The sequence below is a fragment of the Drosophila innubila genome (assembly GCF_004354385.1).
Source record: "Drosophila innubila isolate TH190305 chromosome 3L unlocalized genomic scaffold, UK_Dinn_1.0 0_D_3L, whole genome shotgun sequence".
Lineage (NCBI taxonomy): Eukaryota > Metazoa > Arthropoda > Insecta > Diptera > Drosophilidae > Drosophila > Drosophila innubila.
Genome location: NW_022995376.1, coordinates 25,388,326 through 25,413,406, shown reverse-complemented (window position 1 = coordinate 25,413,406; position 25,081 = coordinate 25,388,326). Strand labels below are relative to the sequence as shown.

The following is a 25,081-nucleotide window of genomic DNA, read 5'->3' as shown; positions in this document are numbered from 1 at the left end:
ATTCTTCAAGGCAAATTCTATGTTCGTTCAGGTCATTGCTGAAATGGAGAATTCGATCATGCCTATTATGTGGTTTTTAAAGTTTAAAATAAATTTTCAGTAGCAAGTGGTTGACTTTTAACAGGTTGATTTTCTAGATTTGAGAATCAATCAATCTTTAGTGTGCATTCAACGCTTCTGTATAAAAATAATCACATTAAATTTATAACTTCGAATTATCATCCAATTATGAAGTTATTGTAAAATCAATGCTTAATGAACTACAAAAAAATTTACATTTGAATTGTGTGCTCGTTAATTTTTTATCCGGATCCGACGTGATCAAATCGTTCTGTATAAGTTCGATTGAAGTAATCACCAACACTACTTTTGTCAACTGTCAACTATCGACATTTATATTTTGCCGCCACGTTGCCTATCGATTATAGAGTGAGGCTATTCGATTGAACGTGCTTACTTGTCGTTCGACAATGTAAATAAACAAATTAATAGAGTAAATAAAGCCCTTAATATGGCGGATTTGGTTCGTGGTGAAGCTTCCGAATCGGATGAGGAGCATGACAAGCAGGAGGCAATTAATTGCATGACTCTAAAAATAGATAATTTAATTAAACAACGAGTGGTTGCAGATTTTTGCTGCTGAAGTTTCTGGCGAAGCAACTGAGGAAGAAGACGAAGACATTTATGAGCAGCCAGGTAACGCCAGTGTAACCGCCTCTATCTATCGGAACAACTTGCTGCAGCGGAAACTGAGTAACTGCTTATCTTTTAGTTCACCAACAGTCTAAACAGATTCCTTCAATTCACAGTTGAGAGCAACATTGCCATTTGGAGGTCTCTTACTGCGTTTACACGCAGCTTTGTGGTGAATGCTTCCAAGCAGTTGCTGACCACCGATCAAATGCTCATTAAATCACAGGTGTCCTTGCAATCGGCACACACTGCACTGCAGCAGGCCCAAAGGAATACAGCACAGTTACAATCCCGCACAGCATCTGCATTAACGAGCAGCTTTTTACCCGCTATTCAAATAAATAATCAAAGCACTTAAAAGTAATGAATAAGAAAATGTTTATAATAGTTTTATAAATAAACGAACAAACTTGGCTAATCCTCAGTATCCGAATTAGGAGCATACACTTGACTATTTGGCGATGGCTCGCGCGGTACATATGTGTTTTGAAAGCAGCGTGAGAAAATAGTTCGCATCTTGTTGCTCCGATCACGTTCCGGCGACTGTGGAATGCTCTCGTCCTCGTCCTGATCCTCTGGGTTGTGTGCAGGTAGACTTGTGGGCGGCGCCTCCTCCGTTTCATAGAAAAACACCTCTGTACTGTTTGGTACCATTACCTGACTGGCTTCCACTGCATCTGACACAGCCAGAAGCAAAGCATCTTCGTCAGCCTCTTCTTCAACCAGATCTACAGTGTCACCCTCGGCCAGCAATCGTGCGGGTTGCACCGAAGGTGCCTCGGATGGACGCACAGGTCGACGATCACGAAACTGAAACAGCGAAGAGTCCACGTCTGACAACGTTGCGCTCTCAGCTAGACGGCGTTTTTGCTGGATAACTGGTCCTGGCGTGCTACTCTTACGCTTTTGGGCTACATTGGTTAGATCACCCTCGGCGATTTCACGCTGGCAGTAATCCTCCGAGAAGCTGACATCATCGGGTGACAGTGTGGATAAAATCAACAAGCACTCAATCTCAGCATGCTTCTTAATCTTCAGAAAGAAAGGACTCCCCGCATCATCAAATTCCAGTGTTATTTCCGCATTCAGTGCTTCAGCAAAAAGTAAAAAGGCACGAAATTCCTTGATGCAGAAAGTAATAACCGCATCCTGTGCAACCTGGTAATGTGCAAATTCGCTGGGCTTCAATTTTAGCTGGGAGCGCATGAACTTGTCATTAACCCGGGCGCCCTCAATGTAGTTCTTGGCCGACAAACTGTCCGATTTGGCCTCTAGTGTCAGTTCCTCCTCAGAGGCAATGAAGCTATTCGAAATTTCCATGAACAACTTGTAGTCACCGAGAATACTAAGAAAACATGCGATTATAAAATGGGTATAATCATAAATTGCAAATTAAGTTAGCCAAGAAATTGTTTTGACCAAAAGACAAGAAGTGCTTCATATATGTTTTGAATTTAAAAAAAGGTTTAATTTATTGAATGCAGGGTATCAAAACCGAATCGAATATAGGGTAAAGTTCAGTTTTTTATTTTTTGCTTATCGGTTATGCAATATCTTTATATATCGTTTTCGTAACATTAACCGGTTTTTTTGTAATCGTTGTAAACGCTGTAATCGATTTATTGGTTGCTAGGCGGTTATTTCTGTTAAAATAATCTCGGGTTTTCAGTTTCGTTACAATAAAAAACTTTTGTTTCGGTTATGACTTAAGTTAGGGTTACCAATTACAATCAGTTAATATCGGTTATAGGTTACAGTTCCGATTACGGCTTTAATCCCTGATTGAATATTATTATTTTGTTTTAAACGTTCTAAAATGCAAATCGAATAAAATAAAAACAAATGAATTGTTTTTTTTTATGTTGTCAAAACAATTACTTGGCTAACGGTATTGTTAAGTCTTTGACGTACCTATTGGAGCTTTGATCGGTGGGAACAGCTGATGTTATGTTCTGTTCGTCCACGATTGAGATGAGTGCCTGCTTCATGGTCTCCAGCTTGCATCGCAGAGTGACTTGGAATTTGGTGCGATTGCCAACTATGCTCATTTCGCAGTACTCCACCTGAATAATTATGTTTGTTTATCAAGGTAAACTTAATATCTATGTACATGTACCTGTTTCATATTTCGAAATACGCCAAGACATGGCTTCATGGCAATTTTACAATAGCAATCGCCACTGGATGGCATCTGAAATGTATCGAACATTGCGCGACTGAAGCGAATGCTTCCCACAGCCGATTGTGTTGCATTGATGGTGCGCATTTGTAGTCCCTGGGCATCTGCTTCAATGAACAGCTCCTTGCCCACTTTGGACAGCGATTGTATGGCCTTTGCAATGACTAACAGACAATCATAAATAATATTTGATTAGAATATGTGGATCATACTACTTACTGCGTGCATTGCTTCCTTCCAATGTGCACTTCATCAGAGTACATAAGTAAAACCACTTTATTTACAATTTCCGCGCGGTTTTGGTTTATAAACAAAACAGCTGCCAGCTGTACCGATGTTTTCATTACATTGCAAAAATCGATTTCTAATCGATTAATCGATCATTATTAAATTTTTTAATCAAACTTCTAAAAATATAAACTCTTTTAACTGAAAACGTTTTTATTTATTCTTTTTTAGTTGCATTAATGTTTTTCTTAAGTAAAATAGTCGAGTGTTGTACGATATATCTCGAGACACACTGCGACAGCTGATCGAGAACTTTTATTCCACTGCTGCCAGCTTAACTATTTTTAAGCTAGCTCTGGCTATTTTCATATTTCGACTGCTAGAAAAATAAGAAAGTTGCTATTAGCTAGAAATTTGGCTATTTTTAATATATATTTAGGTATTTTTTGTAGTAGTGTTTTTTCTAAAACAATGCAAAAGTGCACTCAAAAATGATTTCCAGCCAGAAATAGCTATCTTTCCTCTAAAAAGTTGGCAGCACTGTTGTTTCTTCAAATTGATTAAACTACCGATTATTCTTGAAGCAAACTGGCAACGCTGCCAGACCGGTAAAACGCCACATCAGTTTTTCGCCTTAAATTAAATTAACAAATATAAGAAAAGTGCGAGAGAAAAGTGTGTTTTGTGGGAGTTTATAATTGAAGGCATATTTCGCATGCGTCATGTGCACGTAACAAACCCAAGCACATTTATACGCACAGCAATAATGTTACGTCTTGTGTGTTTTTTCTTGGTGACATTACTAGCGCCTGCTTTTGTCCCGTTCGTGGCCGCAGAGTCCAGTCAAAGCTTTCCAATTACCACGCTAATTAATGCCAAATGGACGCAAACGCCCTTGTATTTAGAAATTGCAGAGTATCTGGCAGATGAGCAGGCCGGTCTGTTCTGGGATTATGTGCAGGCGGCGGCGTCATTGGACACTGCGCTGAACGATTACGGTAGGTGGAGAAAAAGTAAACAATAGAGTGAATTGTGAAATATTAATGATGAATTTCATTTCAGATACGGAGTCGCAGCAGTATAATGCCGCCTTGAAGGTGGTACGCTCACACATGAGCGGTCCACAGCTGCCGCTGTTGAAGCTGGTCGTCTCCATGCACAGTCTTACGCCTCGCATACAAACGCATTTCCAGCTGGCCGATGAACTCCGTGCTGCGGGCGCCTGTGAGGACCCTATCTTTGCCCAGGTTGGCACTGAACTTGCCTGCAGCTATGCGCAGCTGGAGCAGAAACTGAAGCTGCCCCTTGCTGAGAGCAGTCTGGATGCGGAAGTTGGAAGCTACAGTTTTGATCATATCTATCCCGGAAGCGAGAACAATACGCGTACTGTCGTTCTCTATGGCGATTTGGGCAGTGCCGCATTTCGGCCATATCACAAGTTGCTGGAGAAGGCTGCGAACGCTGGCAAAGTTCGTTACTTACTACGCCATCAGCTGGCACGTCGGAGTGACAGACCCGTGCGTTTGTCCGGCTACGGCGTGGAGTTGCATTTAAAGTCGACCGAGTATAAGAGTCAGGATGACGCTCCCAAGCCTGAAGCTGGAGCTGGAAGCGCCGCAGCAGCCGAAGAACTAGCCAACGAGACGGATGTCCAAGGATTCGATTTCAAAGTACTCAAGGCCAAGCATCCAACACTTAAGAGCGCATTGGACCAACTGCGTCAGCGTCTGCTGCAGGGCAACGATGAGATTGCCCAGCTGAAGGCCTGGGAATTCCAAGATTTGGGTCTGCAGGCTGCTGCTGCTGTTGCCGAAATTCAGGGCGATGAGGCGCTCCAGATCCTTCAATACACTGCGCACAATTTCCCAATGCTGGCACGCACTCTGCTCGCCCACAAAGTGACCGATGAGATGCGGGCCGAGATCAAGCACAATACGGAGTCACTGGGTCGCAGTTTGAATGTGGCGCCTCCAGACGGTGCACTGTTTATCAATGGCCTGTTCTTTGATGCGGACACCATGGACTTGTACTCGCTGGTGGAAACACTGCGCTCCGAAATGCGTGTCCTGGAGAGTCTACATGGCAACAATGTACATGGGAACTTGGCCAGCGCTCTGTTGGCCTTGGACTTGAACAGCGCCAGCAAGCGTGAGTTTGCCATTGACATCAGAGATACATCGGTGCAGTGGATTAACGATATTGAGCAGGATGCTCAGTACAGGCGTTGGCCACCATCGGTCATGGACTTGCTGCGTCCCACATTTCCCGGCATGTTGCGCAACATTCGCAAGAATGTGTTTAATCTGGTGCTAGTGGTGGATCCACTGCAGCCTGAAGCCCGTAGCGTCATTAAGTTGGCTGAATCCTTTGTCATTCACCAGGCACCCATACGATTGGGTTTGGTCTTCGATGCCAAGGCCGACGGAGATGAGACTTCCTCGGATTATGTGGCCATGGCGTGTGCCTTCAATTATGTGAGCCAGCAGAAGGATGCACGAGCTGCGCTCAGTTTCCTCACGGACATTTATGCCACTGTTGGCGAAACAGCTCCCGTTACCAAGGCGCACATAATAAAGCAGCTAACAAAGGAGTTCAGCTCGGTGAGCAGCAGCAAAGCTAAGGAAATTTTGTCGGAAGAATCCGATTACGATTATGGACGTCAGCTGGCGGCAGAGTTTGTGCAACGCTTGGGCTTTGGCGCAGTGCGTCATCCTCAAGCGCTGCTCAATGGCGCCCCCATGCCAAGCAACATCATCAGTGCGGACAGCGACTTTGAGGAGGCCATTTTCACCGAGATCATGAGCCAGACAACGACGCTACAAAAGGCTGTCTACCGCGGCGAACTGACCGACAACGATGAGATGATTAATTACCTGATGAATCAGCCGCACGTGATGCCGCGTCTCAATCAGCGTATTCTCAGCCAGGAGGATGCCAAGTACCTGGATATCAACGGTGTGCCTGCCAAGCAACTTGGCAACGCTGCGGCGCTCAATAAGCTCTCCAACCGCGACATGACAGCCACATTGATGGCAAACCTTAAATACTTTGGCGGCAAGAAGAGCACTGAGCGCATCGGAAGCGCTGATCTGCAATTCTTAACGATCTGGGTCTTTGCTGACCTGGAGACTCCGGACGGAAGAGAACTGATGACACACGCTCTGGACTATGTGCAGAGCAGCCAAAGTGTCCGTTTGGCATTTATACCCAACACGGAGGGATCCAGCAATAAACGCAATCTGAACCGCTTGGCCTGGGCGGCAATGCAGACGTTGGAGCCGGCAAAGGCAACGGATCAGGTGCTGAAGTGGCTGCGACAGAAGACGCAGCGCATTGAGGATATACCAAAGCAGTTGGAGGACATATTGGGCAGCACGGAGTTGCATCTGAAGATGCTGCGTGTCTATTCACAACGTGTGCTTGGCTTGTCCAAGTCCCAGCGTCTGGTCATTGGCAATGGACGACTCTACGGACCACTCAGCTCCTCCGAGAGCTTCGACAGCGCTGACTTTGCTCTGCTGGCGCGTTACAGCGACTTGCAGTATGGCGACAAGGTGCGCGAAGTGCTCAAGGAATCCTCCAATGAGGTCAACTCCGATTTCAACAGCGATACATTGCTTAAGCTCTATGCGAGCCTGTTGCCCCGGCAAAGCAAGACGCGATTCAAGTTGCCCACGGATCTGAAGACCACACACTCCGTGGTGCAGCTGCCGGCGAAGGAGCAAAACCTGCCTCACTTTGACATTGCTGCTGTGCTCGATCCCGCATCGAGAGCAGCACAAAAGCTAACTCCGATCTTAATATTGCTGCGGCAAACTCTCAACTGCCAGTTGCAGCTCTTCCTGACGCCCGTGGCCCAGCACAGTGATATGCCCGTGAAGAACTTCTATCGCTATGTGGTCGAGCCGGAGGTGCAGTTCGAGACGAGCGGCACACGGGCCGAGGGACCGCTGGCCAAATTCAGTGGACTACCCGCCAATCCGCTGCTCACTCAGCAGCTTCAGGTGCCCGAAAATTGGCTCGTGGAGGCGGTACATGCTGTCTACGATCTGGATAACATCAAGCTAAGTGACATTGGCGGACCTGTGCACAGTGAATTTGGTCTGGAATACCTACTTCTGGAGGGACATTGCTTTGATGCGGCTAGTGGAGCCCCTCCCAGAGGATTACAGCTTGTGTTGGGCACCAAAGCACAGCCCACTCTGGTGGACACCATTGTGATGGCCAATTTGGGCTATTTCCAGCTGAAGGCAAATCCTGGAGCTTGGACATTGCGTCTACGCGATGGCAAATCCACAGACATTTATGCCATCAGCCATGCCGAGGGTCCCAATACACTGCATCAGTTGCAGACGGGTGCCGTTCAGGTCTTGATTACCTCACTGCGCTCGCATGTCACCAAATTGAGGGTATCCAAGAAGCCGGGCATGCAGCACGCCGAGCTGCTTTCCGATGACACGGCGCCAGCGCAGTCGGGGATTTGGAATAGCATTGCGAATAGCTTTGGTGGCAGTACTGGCGGCGCAGGAACCGATGAGGATGCGGAAACCATCAACATATTCTCTGTCGCCTCGGGACATTTGTATGAGCGTCTGCTGCGCATTATGATGGTATCGCTGCTGAAGCACACCAAGTCACCGGTGAAGTTCTGGTTCCTCAAAAACTATTTGTCGCCACAGTTTACGGACTTTTTGCCGCACATGGCCAAGGAGTACAACTTCCAATATGAGCTCGTGCAGTACAAATGGCCGCGTTGGCTGCATCAGCAAACGGAGAAACAGCGCACCATTTGGGGCTATAAGATTCTCTTTTTGGACGTGCTGTTTCCGCTCAATGTACGCAAGATAATATTCGTGGATGCGGATGCGATTGTGCGCACAGATATTAAGGAGCTCTATGACTTGGATTTGGGCGGAGCACCCTATGCGTATACTCCGTTCTGTGATTCCCGCAAGGAAATGGAAGGATTCCGCTTCTGGAAGCAGGGCTATTGGCGCAGCCATCTCATGGGCAGACGGTATCACATTTCCGCTTTGTATGTGGTGGACTTAAAGCGTTTCCGCAAAATTGCGGCTGGAGATCGGCTGCGTGGGCAGTATCAGGCGCTCAGTCAGGATCCAAATAGTTTATCAAATTTGGATCAGGATTTACCAAATAATATGATACATCAGGTGGCCATTAAATCGCTGCCGGATGAGTGGCTGTGGTGTCAGACATGGTGCAGCGATACCTCATTCAAGAGTGCCAAGGTCATTGATCTGTGCAACAATCCGCAGACCAAGGAGGCCAAATTGACGGCCGCGCAACGTATTGTTCCAGAGTGGAAGGACTACGATGCGGAGCTTAAGGCGCTGTTAGCTCGCATCGAGGATCATGAGAATCACAACAGCAGTGCCAACAGGGATAATGCTGATGATGATGACGACCATGTAGTCATCACAACAGAACCGCCGGCACCTGAGCATGTGCACGGTGAACTGTGATCGCTGTCATCTTCATCTGTTTAGTAAACTTAAGCCTAATGTCCTTTACACTTGGTAGATACCAAATTAGCTAAGCTCAATACCACTCTAGCAAGCGATAACACTTAATACCAACAATTAATTAGACATTTTAATTAGCAACTAATTAAAGGGGCAAGAAGCTCCAAGTCTGAATTAATTTTGCATTCCAAGAGCCTCTCGCCAAGATTCGAACTAAGCTGAAATTAATACAATAAATGCAAAAAAAAAACTGAATGCAAATCATTGGATGTTTTCATTAATTTAAAGCAGGTGTGGGCTGTGTGCTCAGCGCCTCGACTCGAAGCAGAGAATTTGCTGTGCTGCTGTTAGTTTTTTGCTAGGGTAAGATATAGGCTGGTCGCTGCTGAATTTAAAGCTTAAGGTTCTTAAGGGATAAGTATTAAAAGACGTTGGCTCTAGTTTTCTTTTCTTTTACTTTATTTAAAATTATAGTATGAATTCATTGCATAAATTCACGTACTTTTTATCTACGTAAAGAAAATTTATTAATATTATCATAAGTTTGGATTTATTATTTTAGAGCATAATTGCTTGTTTTAATTTTGAATTTTGTGTCCGCCTTTGGGGGTTTATTTATCGTAAGGCAGACAATAAAGTCTAATTAGTATGTTTTAATTCTGGCATTTGCTTTATTTTTAGTTGGGAATTCATTGTAAATATTATATTCATTTTAATTTTTTAAAGCGTGTATGTTAAGTTACCTAACGTAGTATTTGTATTTGATCTTCCCTTTAATAATTTAGCATAGTACAAGTATATAACTTTCTTTTAAAAATGTTTAAACTAACGCTGAGTGTAGTATACGAGTGTTAGGTTATTAAAGCTTTGGTTTTTTTTGTTTTATTTTAATCTTTTAATATTCTCGTTCTCAATATGTTAATCATGTATGTATATGTTTTCGTTCAGACTACGCAATTTTTGCTAAAATTGAAACATTTTCTCCCTTCAACTAAACCATTGGGTCAGATGTTAAGAAATAGTTAACATATTAGTTAATGTGTTATTTTTGATAAAGTGCTGCTAGTCCTCAATTAAATTATATTGAAAAATGCTTCTGCCAAAAGTCGTTTGTCAGTTAAGAATCTGTACCTTCATCTCTATAGTACATACGTATATGGTTTTATGTATATGTATTGTATATTGTATTATATCTTGCGCTGCTTACTTGCTAAGAATTGACGGAACTATAAAAAATTAGACTGCTGTTCATTAAAGATCTACAACAATATTATCACAAATATTGTTAGCATTTTTCTCTTATTTGCTCTTCTTATCATTTCTTTTGTATTCTTTTCTTGGTATTCAAAATATTGTATTGTATTGTGTATTGTATTGTATGGTAGTCTTTTTTATGATCCGTTAAGATACATATAAAGTTATTCTGTTATTCATTTTGAATGCTTTTTAATTTGTTCGTTGTTGTTCTTGGTGTTCTATGGTTTAATTCATTAATCCAAATGTTTATACATATCTTCCAGTTGTGGCTTGAAGTAGCTCTTTAATTGCGGCCTCTTAACCTTGAATGTGGGCGTCAGGAGTCCATTTTGTACCGAGAAGGGATCGGGATGCAAATACACATCTTTAACCTAAAAAATATTTAATAATGGTTGTAAATAAACACGTTCTATAAGTTAATTGACACCACAAGAGTTCTTCTTACCTGTTCGAATGACTTCAGTCCACTCTGTTTGCCCCAATTGAGCATGTCGTTCATGATCAGTTCCTTCACATTCTTATTATTGCACAGGACGGACAGGGTGCCCCGAACATTGTTCTCCGTGGCCCATTGCTTTAGTACATCCATATCAGGTACAACCACAGCGATAATACAACTCTGTAAATATTGGAATTGTATAATATTTCAATTTTAACACAATACATTTTTTCTAAAGGATTCTAATATCATAGAATTAATATTAAGACATTTTCCTAAAAAATTCAAGTATTTCTTACTGAAAATGACAAATTTTAAACTTATTTTCTCAGTTTGATTGAAATTACCAAAGTGGAATATCTCAAGCTTTTTTCAATCAATCTAAAAATAAAAGTTGTTAGTTTCAGCTGATTTCTTTAATTTTTGTAACAGCTTTGATTTTCACTTAAAAAAGTATATTTTGAATATGAAAAGCACCTTATAAAAAATATTCGAACTCAGTTGTAGTAAATCTAAGTACTATAGTTGGTCAGTTGGTTTATTAATTCTTTCGGATTTAATTGTTTAAATTTGGCGAATTAATAGTTATAGCTAATTCAAGACTTTGAATTTAATTCTTTGTTAAGCTTAAAACCGATTATGTAAATAAAAACTATTAAAATTTGGTTAAAATTTTCACTAATCTTTAAAATGATTTCCATAATAAAATCTTAGCTCACCTTTAAGCTCTCGCCGTAGACATAAACTTGATTGACATATTGACTCAGCGTGTAGATATTCTCAATCTTCTCCGGCACTATGTACTCTCCCTGACTGAGCTTGAAGATATGCTTGCGACGATCGATGATCCTCAGTGTTCCATTGGGCAACCACATGCCGACATCGCCCGTATGATGCCAACCCTCGGAATCGATGGCTTCCGCCGTCTTCTCTTGGTCTTTATAGTAACTGCACGGGAAAGACATTATTATTAGCTTAAGCTGTCATCAAATAATAAAGTTCCGTTAATTTACCCATGAAACACATTGGAGCCGCGGACACAAACTTCACCAGTGTTCTGATTGGCAAAGTATTCCATTTCGGGGACATCGACCAGCTTGACGGCGTTGCAGGAGACAGGAGGACCGACATGATTGGGGACATGATCACCCTGAACTGTCAGCGTTATGGCACCGGTGCATTCCGTCTGTCCGTATCCCTCTAGCACCAGACAGCCGAGGGCACATCGCATAAAGGTCAAGACATTGCCAGCCAGAGGCGCTGAGCCGACGACCATGAGCCGAAGATTGCCGCCGAATGCCTGGTGAACCTTCTTGAAGACCAGTTTGTCCCAGCATCCGTTGCGACGCAGCACTCCACGGGCAATCTCCTTCTCCTTGGCCTTGAGAGCCATGTTGAACAGAGCACGCTTCAGCCCCGAGGCGGATATATCATTCTGTATCTTGTCGTAGACACGATTCAGGAGACGAGGCACCGCCGGCATCACCGTCGGCTTTAGCATCTTTAGATCGTTAGTGAGCTCCTTAATGTCTCCGGAGTAGAATCCCACGCATCCGCCCACATAGTACATGCCATTCTCACAGCAACGCTCGAACATGTGCGCCAGCGGCAGAAAGGAGACCATCACATCTCCGGCCCGGATGCGATGATCGCCCATTTGTAGGATGACGGCACAGACTCCGGCCACCACATTGCCGTGTGTGAGCATTACGCCCTTTGGGTTGCCGGTGGTGCCCGACGTATAGCACACTGTGCACAGATCCTCCGATGCGGGTGGCACCTCTGGATGATTGCCCTTGGCTCCCAGTTTCTCCACATCGATGAACGAGAAGATCTGGACACCACGACTGCGCGCCCGCTCCAGAGTCGTCTGGCGTATGGGCTTGATGGACACTATGATCTTCAGGCTACGCGGTGCCTTCTCCAGCAGCATTGCTGCCTTGACATCGTCCTCCACGATAATGATGGCCATCTCCGTCTGGCGTATGATAAAAGCACAGGCATCTGGACCCAGAGTATCGTACAGGGGCACCACCACGAGGGAGAAGGAGTAACATGCCTGCTCGTACAATATCCATTCGGGCCGATTCTGCGAGTATATGCCAATCAACTGTTTGGGTCGCGCACCAAGTGCCAACATCCCCGCTCCAAAATTCTTGGCACGCAATAGCGCCTCATCATAGTTGATCCACTGCAATACAAATGCTCTTAGTTTTTTTTTAATGAATCTATTTTCAATAGGGTGGAGCGAAAAACTTTTTTTTTTTATGTTAATCTCCTGTACTAAGTATAAGTGGATGATACAATATAAAATATATTTATATAGTATAAGCAATATATAAAAGCATTATATGTGCAAAAAATTAAATTTTTTTATCACACACATATATTTAAAAAGTCTTATGTTTTTCACCGATCTTAAGTGGTTTATCACTTTTTATCTCAATTATATCGATTTTTTTAGCTTTGGATGACTTAAAAATATTTTTAAAATAATGCTTTTATATTGTATCGTCCGTTAACAAGACTGGAGTTGAAAGTTAAACGATTTTTGCCCCACCCTTATGTACAGTACAATCTCTTTGGGTTGATATAAAGTATTAATTTATATAGTAATTTGGTCACCAGGTAAAAGAAGAAGAAAAGCGTTCCTATCTCTGAATAAAAGAAAGGAATTCTGAAATGAATTAAGTCAGATGGTTGTGGAATCTAAGGTTGGTAAATCCTCAATTTCTGAGATTAAAGTAAATGTCAGAAAAATATTTGACACATTTTAAATAATATAAGAAAATATGTTAAAATTTAAAAAAATAATTTGATTTATTTGGTCACCTTTTCTTAAACTCGATATTCCATCCGTTATTTCGGATACTGCCTGATCTTAGGTGGTCCGCATATCCAAGATTGTACTGTACAATGAAATCTTGCGAGTAACTCACCTGATAAGGCGACGTTAGGGTCTCTCGCCAACCCAGGCAGGGACCATTGTTGGATGCATAGGCACCTTCGCGGAACGTTTGGTACAGCGTCCGTACATTCTCTGTGATGTAGGATACAAATTTACCATTCTTCGACTCCTTGTAGAATTTAGAGACGTGTATTTGTTCTGGACCCTGAAATTAGTTCGATACACAAACAGAAATCGTGTTCATGCAAAATGAGTGAAGGAGTTGGAAGAGAACGTCAATGAGATCGTTAACGATAACAGTGTGAAATATATGCATAATGATAAGAGGTGCTTTAAATGATGACTTTTATAAAGGCATATTCTAAAAATGTGTAATGACCCAGAAGCTTTAAAATGTCAAACTAAGATTATAATTATTATTTCTATATTTTATTAAATAAACAAATAATTAAAAATGTAATTGAGATTAGAAAAATATAAATTTTTCTTTTCCCAAATAAGGCAAATTATCAAATTTCAGGAGCACTGACATTTCGCTTTGTTGATATTAATGCGATAGTGATCAAAATTTGTAGATATCTAGAACACACCTAATAGAGTCTAAGTCTCAATGTTCTGTTACGAACTTAGTTTTTTTTACTTAGTTTTCAAAGAAACAAAAATTTTTCAATATACAAAAATGATATGTTATTGTGTTTTATTTCAATAATTTTTAATAAAATTAATTCAAAATTTGTAAAAAATTATATATATCTTTCTATTTTTTCGAAGCTATTTCTGAGCTGTATAAATTAAATTTATTATCTTCAGTTTTCTTAACTTTCAAATCGCTTTTTATTTTGAGCTTTACTTTGTAAACAAATATTATTTGTTTGGAACTATATAAAGAATTAATTTAAACAAATTTATAATATAACGTTTGTTTGGAAAGTGAATTTCTTTGATTTTAAACAAAAAAAATTTTAATTTTAAAAGATTCTGATACAATATAGGCAAGCACATTAATTTTGAAATATTGAGCAGTTCCAGATCTGAGAAACTTCAAATTATCGTTACAAAGTGATTAGTGCACATAAAACATTTGTATTATTTAATAAGGTGGATGGACAAAGATTAGTCAAGTACAATAAAAGTTTCTGTGTTTAAATGTTTACGGAATTTGTAAAGTAAGTTTGAGAATTAATGCCAAGAAAAATAGTAATATTTTCAAAATAGAAAAATATTTGTGTTTATTTGTTTTGTCACAGAATTTCCTGTGGCCAAATAAACTGGAAAGTGTGAAGAAAACGAATTGATTGCGGTGTCTCCAGCAAATAAATAATAAATCACATTGATGGACATAAATCAATAATCGTTTGAGTTGATGTACAATATGCAATTGGCATGATATATGGTTTATTTTAGCCAAAAAACATATAACCATCACTCGCCGATTTTAATGGGTGCGATAGAGCAACTAGCAATAAATATATATACACGTACAGTTATGTATCTGTACTTAATTGTAGTGGGTGCAAAATTCTATCGATTCGATTGGCAATAGAGCACTTCCTTTATGGCCAACAGCTGTGAAGATAATTCGACTATGGCAGATGTGTTGATGCATGGAAACGTATATCAAAATAGACCAAAGTGCCTGCTGGGATATGGATTTGGGAATTTGGATCTTGAAATTGGAGGGGGAACAGTTTTTATTTTTAATGTGTGAATTTTAAATATTTTGTAGTTTGCCAAAAAACAGAAAAAAAGAAAAGCAAATGATTTTGATATCGATTTGTTTAGATTGAAAATAATGATATCGATGACGCACGGGCGAATCGGGAAAAGAAACAAGAATATTATAAGGCTGCCTACCCCTAGGGGCAGACCACGCCTACCCTCTTCTGTGGGTCTTGCTGTGGATCGTATTTAAGCTGAATATGAAACGAGTTACGAAAAAATAAAAAGAAAAAAATACAAAAGCAAAAATATATTTGTTAATTAGTTTGGCGCGAAACTTCATTAAAGCGAGGTTAGGTTTCGTTTTCGGGATACGGGAAGTGGTTCGGGAATCTTAAATCCTCGCCATATATCCTCCATGTTTACCTTGAGCACATCGCTCTGATTGTTTAGTTCGATGGGCACGCGTACAGTGGTGATTTGGCCGCAACAAGACATATTGTCCTAATTATTCAGCACTTGAATTCACTGGTTTATTGATTTTCTGTTCGAGTATTTTGAAATGGGTAAATTGGAGCGTTTTTTTATTGGTCATTCAGTTCTCTCAGACGTTATCGCATTTAATATGCACATTTTCCAAACTACATAGCTGCAAATTTAATTAATTTACACAAACTTTCATCTTTAATTAAAAATATAATAGTTTTCTAAAAAATTTTGCACAGGTATGCAAATTTGTTTGTATTGATCTAAAATTAAATCACATTTTGTTTTTGTTTTATTTATATTTTTTTTAATATATATTTTGTAGCTCTCTTTACCCTTTTCACCAAGTAGAGCTCATCAAAGCAAATTTTTAATTATGGCGCTTACAATTTACATCTGCCAAGTGTAGCCAATTCAATTTTGTTTATAATTATTCAATATTGTCAGGCCCCAGTCACAGCCCCTAAACTCAGACGATATATCGACAAGACGACCGACTTTGGTTGGCCTGCCCCAAATGTTTAAAAATAGTCGCGCTGTTCTGTTGTTATCTACAGCCGAGTGGACGCAAAACATACCAAATAAAATAGAAAAAAAAATACAAGAGAAAAAAACCAACTGTGGGATGCCGAAAATTAAATACTCTGATGGATGAGTAATTATAATGGAAATCTATTTAAGGAAATAATTGAAATTCTTTCATATGTATATGTTGGCTTTCTATAAATTTACAAAAGGAATATAATAATTATGATACATTTACATTGTTGTACTTAGATGCATTACCAAATTGCAATTAATTAGGTAGAATCGAAGTACTGCATATTAGAAATTGAAGAAAATATTAAGTAAATGATTTTATTCAGTATAAGAGTATTGTTTGGGGGCCTGAGTCATGGGAAAAGTCTGAAAGTTTACGCCTCACTAAAATGCCTTCAGGCAATGGATGATTGAATAATCAAAATGGGCAGTTGATGTTTGAGTTATGGTAATTGTAGATACCGTAAAAATGCCATAAACCAATGCTCAGTACGAGCTAGATGTGAATTGACCACATGCGCTTAAATTTAATTTGCTTTTCAAAAATTTGGAAAATATTGCAGTAAAATACTGAATATTAAAGATACTATGTATGTTTCTCTTTAAAATATGACTTAATAAAGTAAAATAATACGATTCTTTCTGTATTTCATCATGATCTAACTAACAATTTTCTTGGACATTTCGTTTGACAGTTGTATGATTGAGTATGTCTAAGGATATGACTGAAAACAAAGACTCAGGGATGTATATTATTCAGTTTTCTAATTTAATGCCATACGAGCGTACTATATATTGCTGTCTGTGGGATTGTAAATAACTAGAATTTTCTGGAAAATATTTTATCTATTGTATGTTAATTCCAGCAGCTGTAAACTCTATTAATTCATATACTATGAGACAGTCCTAATGGGCTTTTAACATTTCCCAAATGTGTGTTTTAGACCTCCAAACTAATGCCTATTTTCAATTAATCGCATATGGCAATAATCCGTATTTTAGACGCGCCCCCAAAAACTATATAAAATGTACATAACTATAAAATAGATTTTACGGTAAGTAACTCAAAAGTTAGATTGGTTTGGATTGTTATTCGACATTCTTTAACATTTTGTGACTCAATGCAAATTAAATTTTATTCATTCATATATCAAAATGAATTAGAACCGAAACGGATTTTTATGTGTGTTTTATATTTTAGTTTCTCATTTTATTTTTATAATTTTTTTTTGTTTTGTTTCTGATAATTTGTCTTCTTGGCGATGGCCCTCTGAGTATATTTATGGTAAAGCACTGATCACCGATGTGAACTTGAACTTGAGGGACTGAGTTTACAGGCCCAGGCAATATCGAGGACAACGGTACTTTGACACTTTGGCAAATGGACATTAGTCTATTAAATATGTATTTTTCTCAATTCGAATTTAATTTTTGGTTCGTGTTTTACGTAATGATTAAACGACCGTATTTTTGTCAATTTGTTGCAAATTGTCAAGCGACTCGAGTGTGTTTTTTTTTTCTTCTTCAAATTTTTCGTATATGCGAGCTATTATTTATATAAAAAAGAAAAAAGTAATACGCGACTTATGTATATATATACGATATGTACATTTTTGTTTTTACTGTTAGCAAACGAATTTTTATCTGATATTTTCTTTCGTAAGGACGGAAAACGCAGATCTTGACGACACGATGTTGAATTTCGAACTGAACAGCAATTTTCGTAGCTAAAAATTATTTTGGCAATAGATGTTGATCTTCTTCAGGCTTACTGAGAGAACGGGTGAGCGCATTATCGAATCGGTGGATCGGGGGAAACGGGAATAGGATTGGGAAGGTGAATGCGAATGCGAATACGAATGCTTGCCTAGGAATTTCATTCGTTTATAATTTTTATATTAAACGTTTTTCGTATGTTGTTCTGTTGAATACAAATCAACATGTGTACATATAGAAATTCTCTTCTTCTTCAATTAGTTTTTGGCTTGATCAAGTTGTCTGTTTGCCTCTTCTTGCCTGTTTATTCGATCTTTGTTATGTGCACGCGATTAGCAATCACAGGGGCGTCGGACATGTGACGTCGTCATCGAGAAGGTGGTTGTGATCGCCATCGGGATCGAGAGGTGAGGTGAGGTAACGGTAATGGTAATGGTAACAAGAACACGAGTTTCAAATTGGGGCGGCGACCCTTTGATGTGTTAACAATATAATTTATGAATTTTCACAAAAGCATAGTGTTATGTCCAATTTTAAAATTCAAATCAAATAAACATAAAAATATTTGTTTACATTTCGGGCGTAACCTCAAACTGTGAATAAAAACGAATTCCGATTTCCTTCGTTTTTGTCTTTTCTAACCTCACACAACTGAATATATTTATTAATGCAATTACTTGTGAGCAGAATTTGCATCTTATAATTCATGTACTAGCACATTTAAAATGCTAGATCGCCGAGAACACAAAATGCATTCTTGAAATTGCCGTTGCATCGGCAGACAAGTTGTCCCTGTCCTGCCACTCACATTCATATAATACATACAAACATATTTATGTGAATGTGTAGTAGCAATTATAGACACATTTATTTGGCATTACATTTCCTGATTGTTTTCGATGTGTGTTCTTGTTATCATTCGTTGATCGTGCAGAGTTACCAGCTACGCTCGAAAAACTGAATTCAAATAACGATAAATATCGCTGGAAAGTAACGGTGTTTTTATAGACAGGGTATTCCTTGATTGTACTACATATGAATATACTAAAATAATGCAACTTATTGAAAAACCGTTTCGGATTGAACTTGTGTAAACAAAGCCATCAATTGCATTTTAATGTGTAAAATAACAATTAAATGCCTTAAAGAAAAAAACTAAGAAAACCAAAATATTTTTAGAAAATCGATGTGCATTGTTGATACTTGAGCTCGTGTGCATCGATTGTTTATTTAACATGTCAATAAATGTGCCGAATTTGTTTATTTAAAGATAAGTAAATAAAGGAAAAGTGCGTTGCATGCGGTCAAAAGTTAACAAATGTCGGCAATGTCAATAAATGCCAATGCTTATAGCAATTTACATATAAAAAAAAATATCTACATCGAATGATTTTCGAATTATCAGCAATTGAGCTAAAGCTGGCTAATTAAGGCGAAATACAGCGTCAATTGAGCCATGGCATGATTTATGTTGATAAATTATCAGCAAGAGCAAGAAAAAAATAAAGAGTCAACGAGAATGTTGCACATTTTGGCAGCTATTAGAATAGGCAGTGAATTAGAGCGTGGGATTTGAATATTTTGCACCACGGTAGCCGTCACGTCATTGCAAAAATAGAAAATAGAAATCTCTTGAACAATTCTGAATGAGAAAATCCATGTGAGGAATCATGTGACGACAACAGAAACGAAACAGAATCACAATTCGGTGAGACATGTGCACATCAAAGGCCAACCCACCCAACCAATTCTGTTTTACCTCAAAATAAAAAAAGGAACATTTTTTAAAATAATAGAAAACTTAAGACGAGCGTCGACAAATTGATGATGTAATAATGGTCACGTAAAAATGGACAATTGCACTTAGGAGGCGACTTGGATGATTGATTCTTACCTCCAGCATTGGGGATTGATTTTCCAGAGGCACTAATGGTTTTTCCGGTATTGGTCGCGTTACAAAGTAGTAGGCAATACTGGCCGCCACGCTGGTCAAGGTCAGTGCACCTATCGTTCCACCAAAGTAATTGAGATACCCATCGATTTCGTCCCCTGCAAGACGACAAAACAAAAGCGCAATTGTTAGGATAAGTATTTTTATAATGGCATTATAATGCTATAAAAACACTGCGGCAGAAATTGACGGCTCAATATAAGCTAAATAAAATATAGTATAATAAATGAAATTTAAAAAAAAATGCATTTTTATCTTTCCAGTGTTCGTTTTAATTTTATTTAAAATATATTTTAATTTATAACTCAAATCAATTTTTCCAATATGATTTTAAACTATTACAGTTTCTCAAAGCTCACTTTACAACAAATTTGAAATTGAATTGAACAAATGATCAATATACTGGGCAAATATAAAATTTAACATTATTTAAAAATGCTTAAATGGTGCTATCAAAAGTATTAAAATAGCTTGGTATTTAAAATAATATTGATAATAATAATAGCTTCTTGAGCTTATAAATACTTACAGAAGTATGAAAAATTGCTGACTATCAAATGATTGATATATGCTAAAACCGATTTTTCTGGCGTCATTGTTGTAGTTGTTGTTGTTGTTGTAGTTGCTGTTTACTGTTTGTTGCTGTATGTTTTGTAATTGTATTTGTTGTTCTTAGATACCTGAGTGAACGTTACGTGTTTAGCTTAATGATTGCCCACAAAACTTTGCCTGCAATGAAAACGAATTTATAAATCAATACAATAGACACACGTCAGCTAAAGCCATATATTAATATATACATATTGAAACATATGTATTTGTATGTAACTGTATTTAAAATTAAATTTAAAAACCCCTTAATGACCCGTACAACGCACTTGACCATAACAAACAAAAGTTAGGTATAATGAGACAATTTACCATTAGATATTTATCAGTGGATAATTACAGTTAAGATCTTATGTACGCTTTTTGAGATATAGAGCGTGAATACACTTTTAACAAAAATATTTACTATGTTTAAAGAATTTCTAAATATTCATTTGCACTCATAAACCTGGGTTCAAATTTTCAATAGTAAATAGACAATAGAAATGATTTAATCTCACCGACAAGGTCTACGACTAGTTCGAGTTTACTATAATTAAAGAATTATAATTAGAACAATTCAGTACAGAGGTGTTATTGGATTTCTGACTTGCCCCAATGAATTCGTTTGACTGATATTGCTGCTCTCAAAGGCAAAATAAAACTGTTTAAAATACTGCTCAATATAGAGAACTGGAATATGGAATACGAAAGAATAATAAAAACAGCTGTACTATCTTCTCAACACACTTGTACGGCCTTTATCTGCAATGTTTTGTGTGCCACAACAAATACTAACATAAGATACTTGATAATAGGCACTTCTATTCACTTAAATAAAATACATTTTTAACGAATCCTGTGTACTCTTACCAACATTTTCTAAATTTCAAATCAAAAACTCAAACTTCAAATATTTTCCTGCATGTGTTAATTGAGATGTCGAGCCATTAAATAATAAAAATATGTTAAGTCTTTTAACATATTTAGTATCTTTTTTAGGTACAAAATAGTAGAAGCAATATAATAATAATTTCTTTATCCTAAAACTAAAACTTTAAATTATCTTTGAGTTTTTGAGATGCAAAAAATTTTTTGTCGGGATTTAAGATCGAACTTAATCTTAATATTGTACATCTGTATTCGGTGTTACAGATTCCCTGCCCCTCAGATACCCTATCATTTATTTCCACTTACGTACATTCACTTACCTATAAAAAAACATTGAAACACACACACTGAATAAAATATGTTGTATCGTCTAAATTCTCTTTTTCATTCTATGGTCCTATTCCTCGTACAAATCTCTCTTGAATATCTTTTGAGTTTATTATCCGATCGTGATGAAATATTCAAAGCATATCGGGATAAGATTTGAATAGCTATTTCATTGTTTTTGTAAATAAACTTAATTTCAATTTCAATTTGGTTAACAGGAACCTGTAGTTTTGGAGTCTATCGCTTTTACATTTTCTGAGATCGGTCCGAATATATAATATATACGGGCAGACGCATATAACAATATACTTAGCAAGAAATAATATACAATTAAAAATCGAAGCTGTCTCTTTATGTCTGTTACATTAATTTGCACAAAACAATTATATCCTTACAAAAAAAACCATTCTACCTTTTTTTTTGTCGATTTTTAATGGGCACAGGGTATAAAAAATAGATAAAAAAAACTTTTTGTAGGACATCGCCTTGACTATTTTAGCACTTGTTTAAGAACGCTCCTTCACTAACCATGTTATTTGCATTTCGATTATTAAAGAATCTACTATACTGCTGAACGAACCTGACGAAAAAGTGGCTCCATCTGGCGTGTGTAAATTACAAATTGTTAGTTTACATATGATTGTTAAATGTGGACGAATGGCTATAGAGTATTCCTATAATTAAAAAAAAAATTAATAAGTAATACATAGTGAGATCAAGGATTAAAACTGTTATCGGAACCGTTACCTTTAACTGGTATTACCCTTTGAAATTGGTAAGACAGTACTGAAACCGATATTCGTTTCAATTTGGTACCATAAATAAAATAGTTATAGAAGAAAAAAAAACTCCATAATTTATAATATAATAATATATAATAATTGAATATTGATTTAAACGTGATAAAATTAACAACATTTACTGTTAAACCTATTCAATTGCAGGTGTCTTGAAATTCCCAACCTTTAGAATTGTTGTTCGTTAATAAGTTAATAAGGTTTTTCCGAAAAGAAACTAGTTCGTTTACCTTTTAAAACGTTTAATATAAACCAAACCTAGAAACAATTTGTTACAAATATCTCCTTCGGATTATATTGATTTCCATTTTATAATAACTGCTTGAAATATATAGAATAGGAAAAGGAGTTTAGATCAAATTTCAGTTATTACTGAGTTGTCTTTTGTGGTTCTTTATGGTTGTAACAAACTGAGAAGAGGGTAGTCCAAACATACAATATGCTGACAAGATTTGCCTTTTTTTGCCTCTTTTACTGCACATTTCTTAAAAAACAGAAAATACAAAAAGCAGAGCTGATAAGTGCAGACATGTTACATATATATTTTTTTAAATATGTAAGTCGGCTTTATCAGTCCCTCGGGATAGCTGTGGAGCTGAAACTTTGCACTCATCATAATGAGATTATGCAGCCGGGGTCCAAAGACCAACGAACGACCCATTTGAAGGCGGTCTAGACTTGCAGAATTATGCAATGTCTGAAGTATGCCTAAGTACTAACTTGGCTCCAGGTAAATGCTCATATAAAGTTTCGATGGATCAAACGCAACGAAAGAGAGAGAGAGAATGAAAGAGTGGAGGGGAGGGGGGAGAGTGTAGAAATAAAAGAGTTTCCAGCTCGTTCATTTGTGAGGTCAAGGCGGTCTTTATGTTTCGTTTTTTTTTTTTTGTTTGCCATTTCATTTTTTTGGCTACTGCATTTTGCTTTGGGGAGGGAGCATTGATTTTTCACTAAATGGATGGCGAGACACGTGCACTCAAAAAAGGGACATTACAACTTACCACGGATGAAACTCTCAGGTTGTTTATCAGAAGTACATTTTCGAATGTGTGGCACAATTCATGTTTTCGTTTTGATTAATCACTTTAAAACCAATAAATTCCATAAATAAATGTGGGGAAAATCAATGAAATTAACGTTTAACACCGACCCGGCGGCCGTATTTAGACTAGACGACGGGGGACGCGGTGCAATGCAGAACCAGAAACCAGAGAATACAAACTGAAAATGCTTCTAAACGTTTCGAGCGACTAAACTGAACTGAAACTGAAACAACTCTGAGAAACCCATCGACGGTTCCGAGTCTCAAGCCAAACAGTTCAGACACAAAGTCAGTGTTGATGGAATGGCCAAAGGAGCTGCGGGGCATGCGTGCAACGAGGCGACAACGAGACATGAATGAAGCCGAGAGAGCAGCACACACATACACGCAAAACAAAGAGAGCATCAGAGAGTGAGAGCATAACTTATTGAGAGAACGAAAACAGTCAAAACAATGTTGTGGAGTAAATTAAAACTGCCCGACAAGCGGCTAAAAGGAAAACGCACGACACGTGCAGGCTCCAGCTTACCATTGGGAGAGTGAGGCAGAGAGCGAGAGAGAGTTAAAGAATGAACGAGAAGGGATTCGTGGGAGCGTTGCATACCTCTGTGCATTGTGTCGGCGAAAGAGTAAGCCAAGCAAACAGTGAAGAGGGGAGCAAAGGAAAGAAGGGCAAGTGCGTCATGTGCAAAGAAAGAACATTTTTAACCCATCATTTGGGGGGTGGTTACCGTCTGTTTAGTTCGGGCAGCCGCTTCTCGTGACGCAATTGCTCCTGCAGTGCGACATGTGTATGCGAGGGCAGTTCAATGCGAATGAGTTACTTACGCATGAATTACAAATCGATAAGTGTATACAAGCTTTATAAATTAATTAAATATTATAAAGTAAATAAATTTAAAAACTAGCTTAATATGCAAGTTATATACTACCAGATGCAGATAAATAATATAGAGTTAATTGCTAATTCAAACTAATATTATACAAGTATTCAAATGAGCAATTATAGAAATTAACTAATAAAACGTATGTAATGTATGTATGTAATGTATGTATCTATAATTTCAGTAGTTTTCTTTAAATACACTTAAATAGAGTTGCAACTTGAAGATATATATTTTAATATTTTATCTGTTAATAATTTACCTTATTCATTATTATTTATATATATATATATTGTATTATTAATTTAAATCGATCATTTACTTAATTCTTATATAATATTTTGTATATTTTTATACAGCTAATCTTAAATTCATACATTTATTATATAAAAGTTAAAAAAAAGAAAATATATATTATGTACCACTTCCACTACCGCTTCTCAATTTTATTCGAGTACCCCTCGCAATTGAGCGGTAGCTGGAAGAGTTTGTTATGCATGTGTCCTTTTTGACAGCTGTTGTTGTCCTTTCGGCGACATTTTGTGGATTCGTTGGCCTGATTTAAAACTCGCTTCGACTTGACTCATAAAAAATTCAAAATGAGTTGTGTAGAAACGACAAACTCACAGGCGGCCTCCCTCAAACATCTGACTTTTTTCAATCATGGCGTAAATTGTCAAGACAGCGAATATTCTGTGCTAGCCAAAGTGGCGCCCAGTAACCAAAAGTATCTCATGGATACGTATCTTCATGCTGTGTGCTCGCCTGTTTACATTAGACCCAAATAATAATGTGCAGCATACTTTTAGGCTGTCTGTTTGAAGCGTAGACATGAACCGCAGTTATGTGGGATTTGTGTGTGACACCATTTCAGCATGTGGAACGTTCGCACAGTGGGGTCAGTGTCATGGTGTGTTCTTTTATCGGCGAATCAACCACAAAGAGGTTGACCGCAACTTTTAATGAATGTTTACAAATGGCACAGCAGAGCTTTGTTATTGCTTCAATTTTGA

At 38.1% G+C, this 25,081-nt stretch overlaps 4 protein-coding genes across 8 annotated transcripts; 2 read left to right on the top strand and 2 right to left on the bottom strand.

The window, feature by feature from the left end:
* The first annotated feature begins 412 nt into the window (after positions 1-412).
* LOC117788387 (biogenesis of lysosome-related organelles complex 1 subunit 3) lies at positions 413-1,126 on the top strand. Its single transcript, XM_034627151.1, has 3 exons — positions 413-571; positions 630-753; positions 810-1,126. Exons 1-3 carry the CDS (start codon positions 512-514, stop codon positions 1,049-1,051), a joined length of 426 nt encoding a protein of 141 aa, XP_034483042.1. The 5' UTR covers positions 413-511; the 3' UTR covers positions 1,052-1,126.
* Positions 1,055-3,207, bottom strand: LOC117788386 (cell cycle checkpoint control protein RAD9A). The gene is made up of 4 exons (XM_034627150.1): positions 3,092-3,207; positions 2,810-3,036; positions 2,605-2,756; positions 1,055-2,038 (listed from the first exon to the last, which is right to left on the bottom strand). The coding sequence occupies exons 1-4, from the start codon at positions 3,123-3,125 to the stop codon at positions 1,108-1,110; spliced, it is 1,344 nt and encodes a 447-aa protein (XP_034483041.1). The 5' UTR covers positions 3,126-3,207; the 3' UTR covers positions 1,055-1,107.
* Positions 3,208-3,685: 478 nt separating this feature from the next.
* On the top strand, positions 3,686-8,847 carry LOC117787117 (UDP-glucose:glycoprotein glucosyltransferase). The gene is made up of 2 exons (XM_034625559.1): positions 3,686-4,098; positions 4,163-8,847. The coding sequence occupies exons 1-2, from the start codon at positions 3,816-3,818 to the stop codon at positions 8,581-8,583; spliced, it is 4,704 nt and encodes a 1,567-aa protein (XP_034481450.1). The 5' UTR covers positions 3,686-3,815; the 3' UTR covers positions 8,584-8,847.
* A 607-nt stretch (positions 8,848-9,454) lies between these two features.
* Positions 9,455-23,392, bottom strand: LOC117786933 (long-chain-fatty-acid--CoA ligase 5). Of its 5 annotated transcripts, none has more exons than XM_034625359.1 (8): positions 23,144-23,392; positions 20,069-20,268; positions 19,483-19,637; positions 13,219-13,392; positions 11,293-12,470; positions 10,999-11,227; positions 10,286-10,459; positions 9,455-10,211 (listed from the first exon to the last, which is right to left on the bottom strand). In XM_034625359.1, exons 2-8 carry the CDS (start codon positions 20,133-20,135, stop codon positions 10,074-10,076), a joined length of 2,115 nt encoding a protein of 704 aa, XP_034481250.1. In that variant the 5' UTR covers positions 20,136-20,268; positions 23,144-23,392; the 3' UTR covers positions 9,455-10,073. The 5 variants fall into 5 exon arrangements, with proteins under 5 accessions (XP_034481250.1, XP_034481249.1, XP_034481251.1 ...); XM_034625358.1 differs by lacking the exon at positions 23,144-23,392 and adding an exon at positions 20,555-20,690; XM_034625360.1 differs by lacking the exon at positions 23,144-23,392 and adding an exon at positions 20,649-20,666.
* Between the last annotated feature and the right edge of the window lie 1,689 nt (positions 23,393-25,081).

Bases quoted from the DNA above. Each gene is read 5' to 3' on its own strand.
- LOC117788387 (XM_034627151.1), top strand. From the start codon at position 512: ATGGCGGATTTGGTTCGTGGTGAAGCTTCCGAATCGGATGAGGAGCAT. The intron at 572-629 runs GCAATTAATTGC...GAGTGGTTGCAG, and splicing joins AGGAGCATGACAAGCAGGAG to ATTTTTGCTGCTGAAGTTTC. The intron at 754-809 runs GTAACTGCTTAT...TTCAATTCACAG, and splicing joins CTTGCTGCAGCGGAAACTGA to TTGAGAGCAACATTGCCATT.
- LOC117788386 (XM_034627150.1), bottom strand. From the start codon at position 3,125: ATGAAGTGCACATTGGAAGGAAGCAATGCACGCA. The intron at 2,757-2,809 runs GTACATGTACAT...ATAATTATTCAG, and splicing joins TATTTCGAAATATGAAACAG to GTGGAGTACTGCGAAATGAG. The intron at 2,039-2,604 runs GTACGTCAAAGA...ATGTTTTCTTAG, and splicing joins ACCGATCAAAGCTCCAATAG to TATTCTCGGTGACTACAAGT.
- LOC117787117 (XM_034625559.1), top strand. From the start codon at position 3,816: ATGCGTCATGTGCACGTAACAAACCCAAGCACATTTATACGCACAGCA. The intron at 4,099-4,162 runs GTAGGTGGAGAA...ATTTCATTTCAG, and splicing joins CACTGCGCTGAACGATTACG to ATACGGAGTCGCAGCAGTAT.
- LOC117786933 (XM_034625359.1), bottom strand. From the start codon at position 20,135: ATGACGCCAGAAAAATCGGTTTTAGCATATATCAATCATTTGATAGTC. The intron at 19,638-20,068 runs GTAAGTATTTAT...GTCGTCTTGCAG, and splicing joins CAGCAATTTTTCATACTTCT to GGGACGAAATCGATGGGTAT. The intron at 11,228-11,292 runs GTAAATTAACGG...TTTCCCGTGCAG, and splicing joins GGCTCCAATGTGTTTCATGG to TTACTATAAAGACCAAGAGA.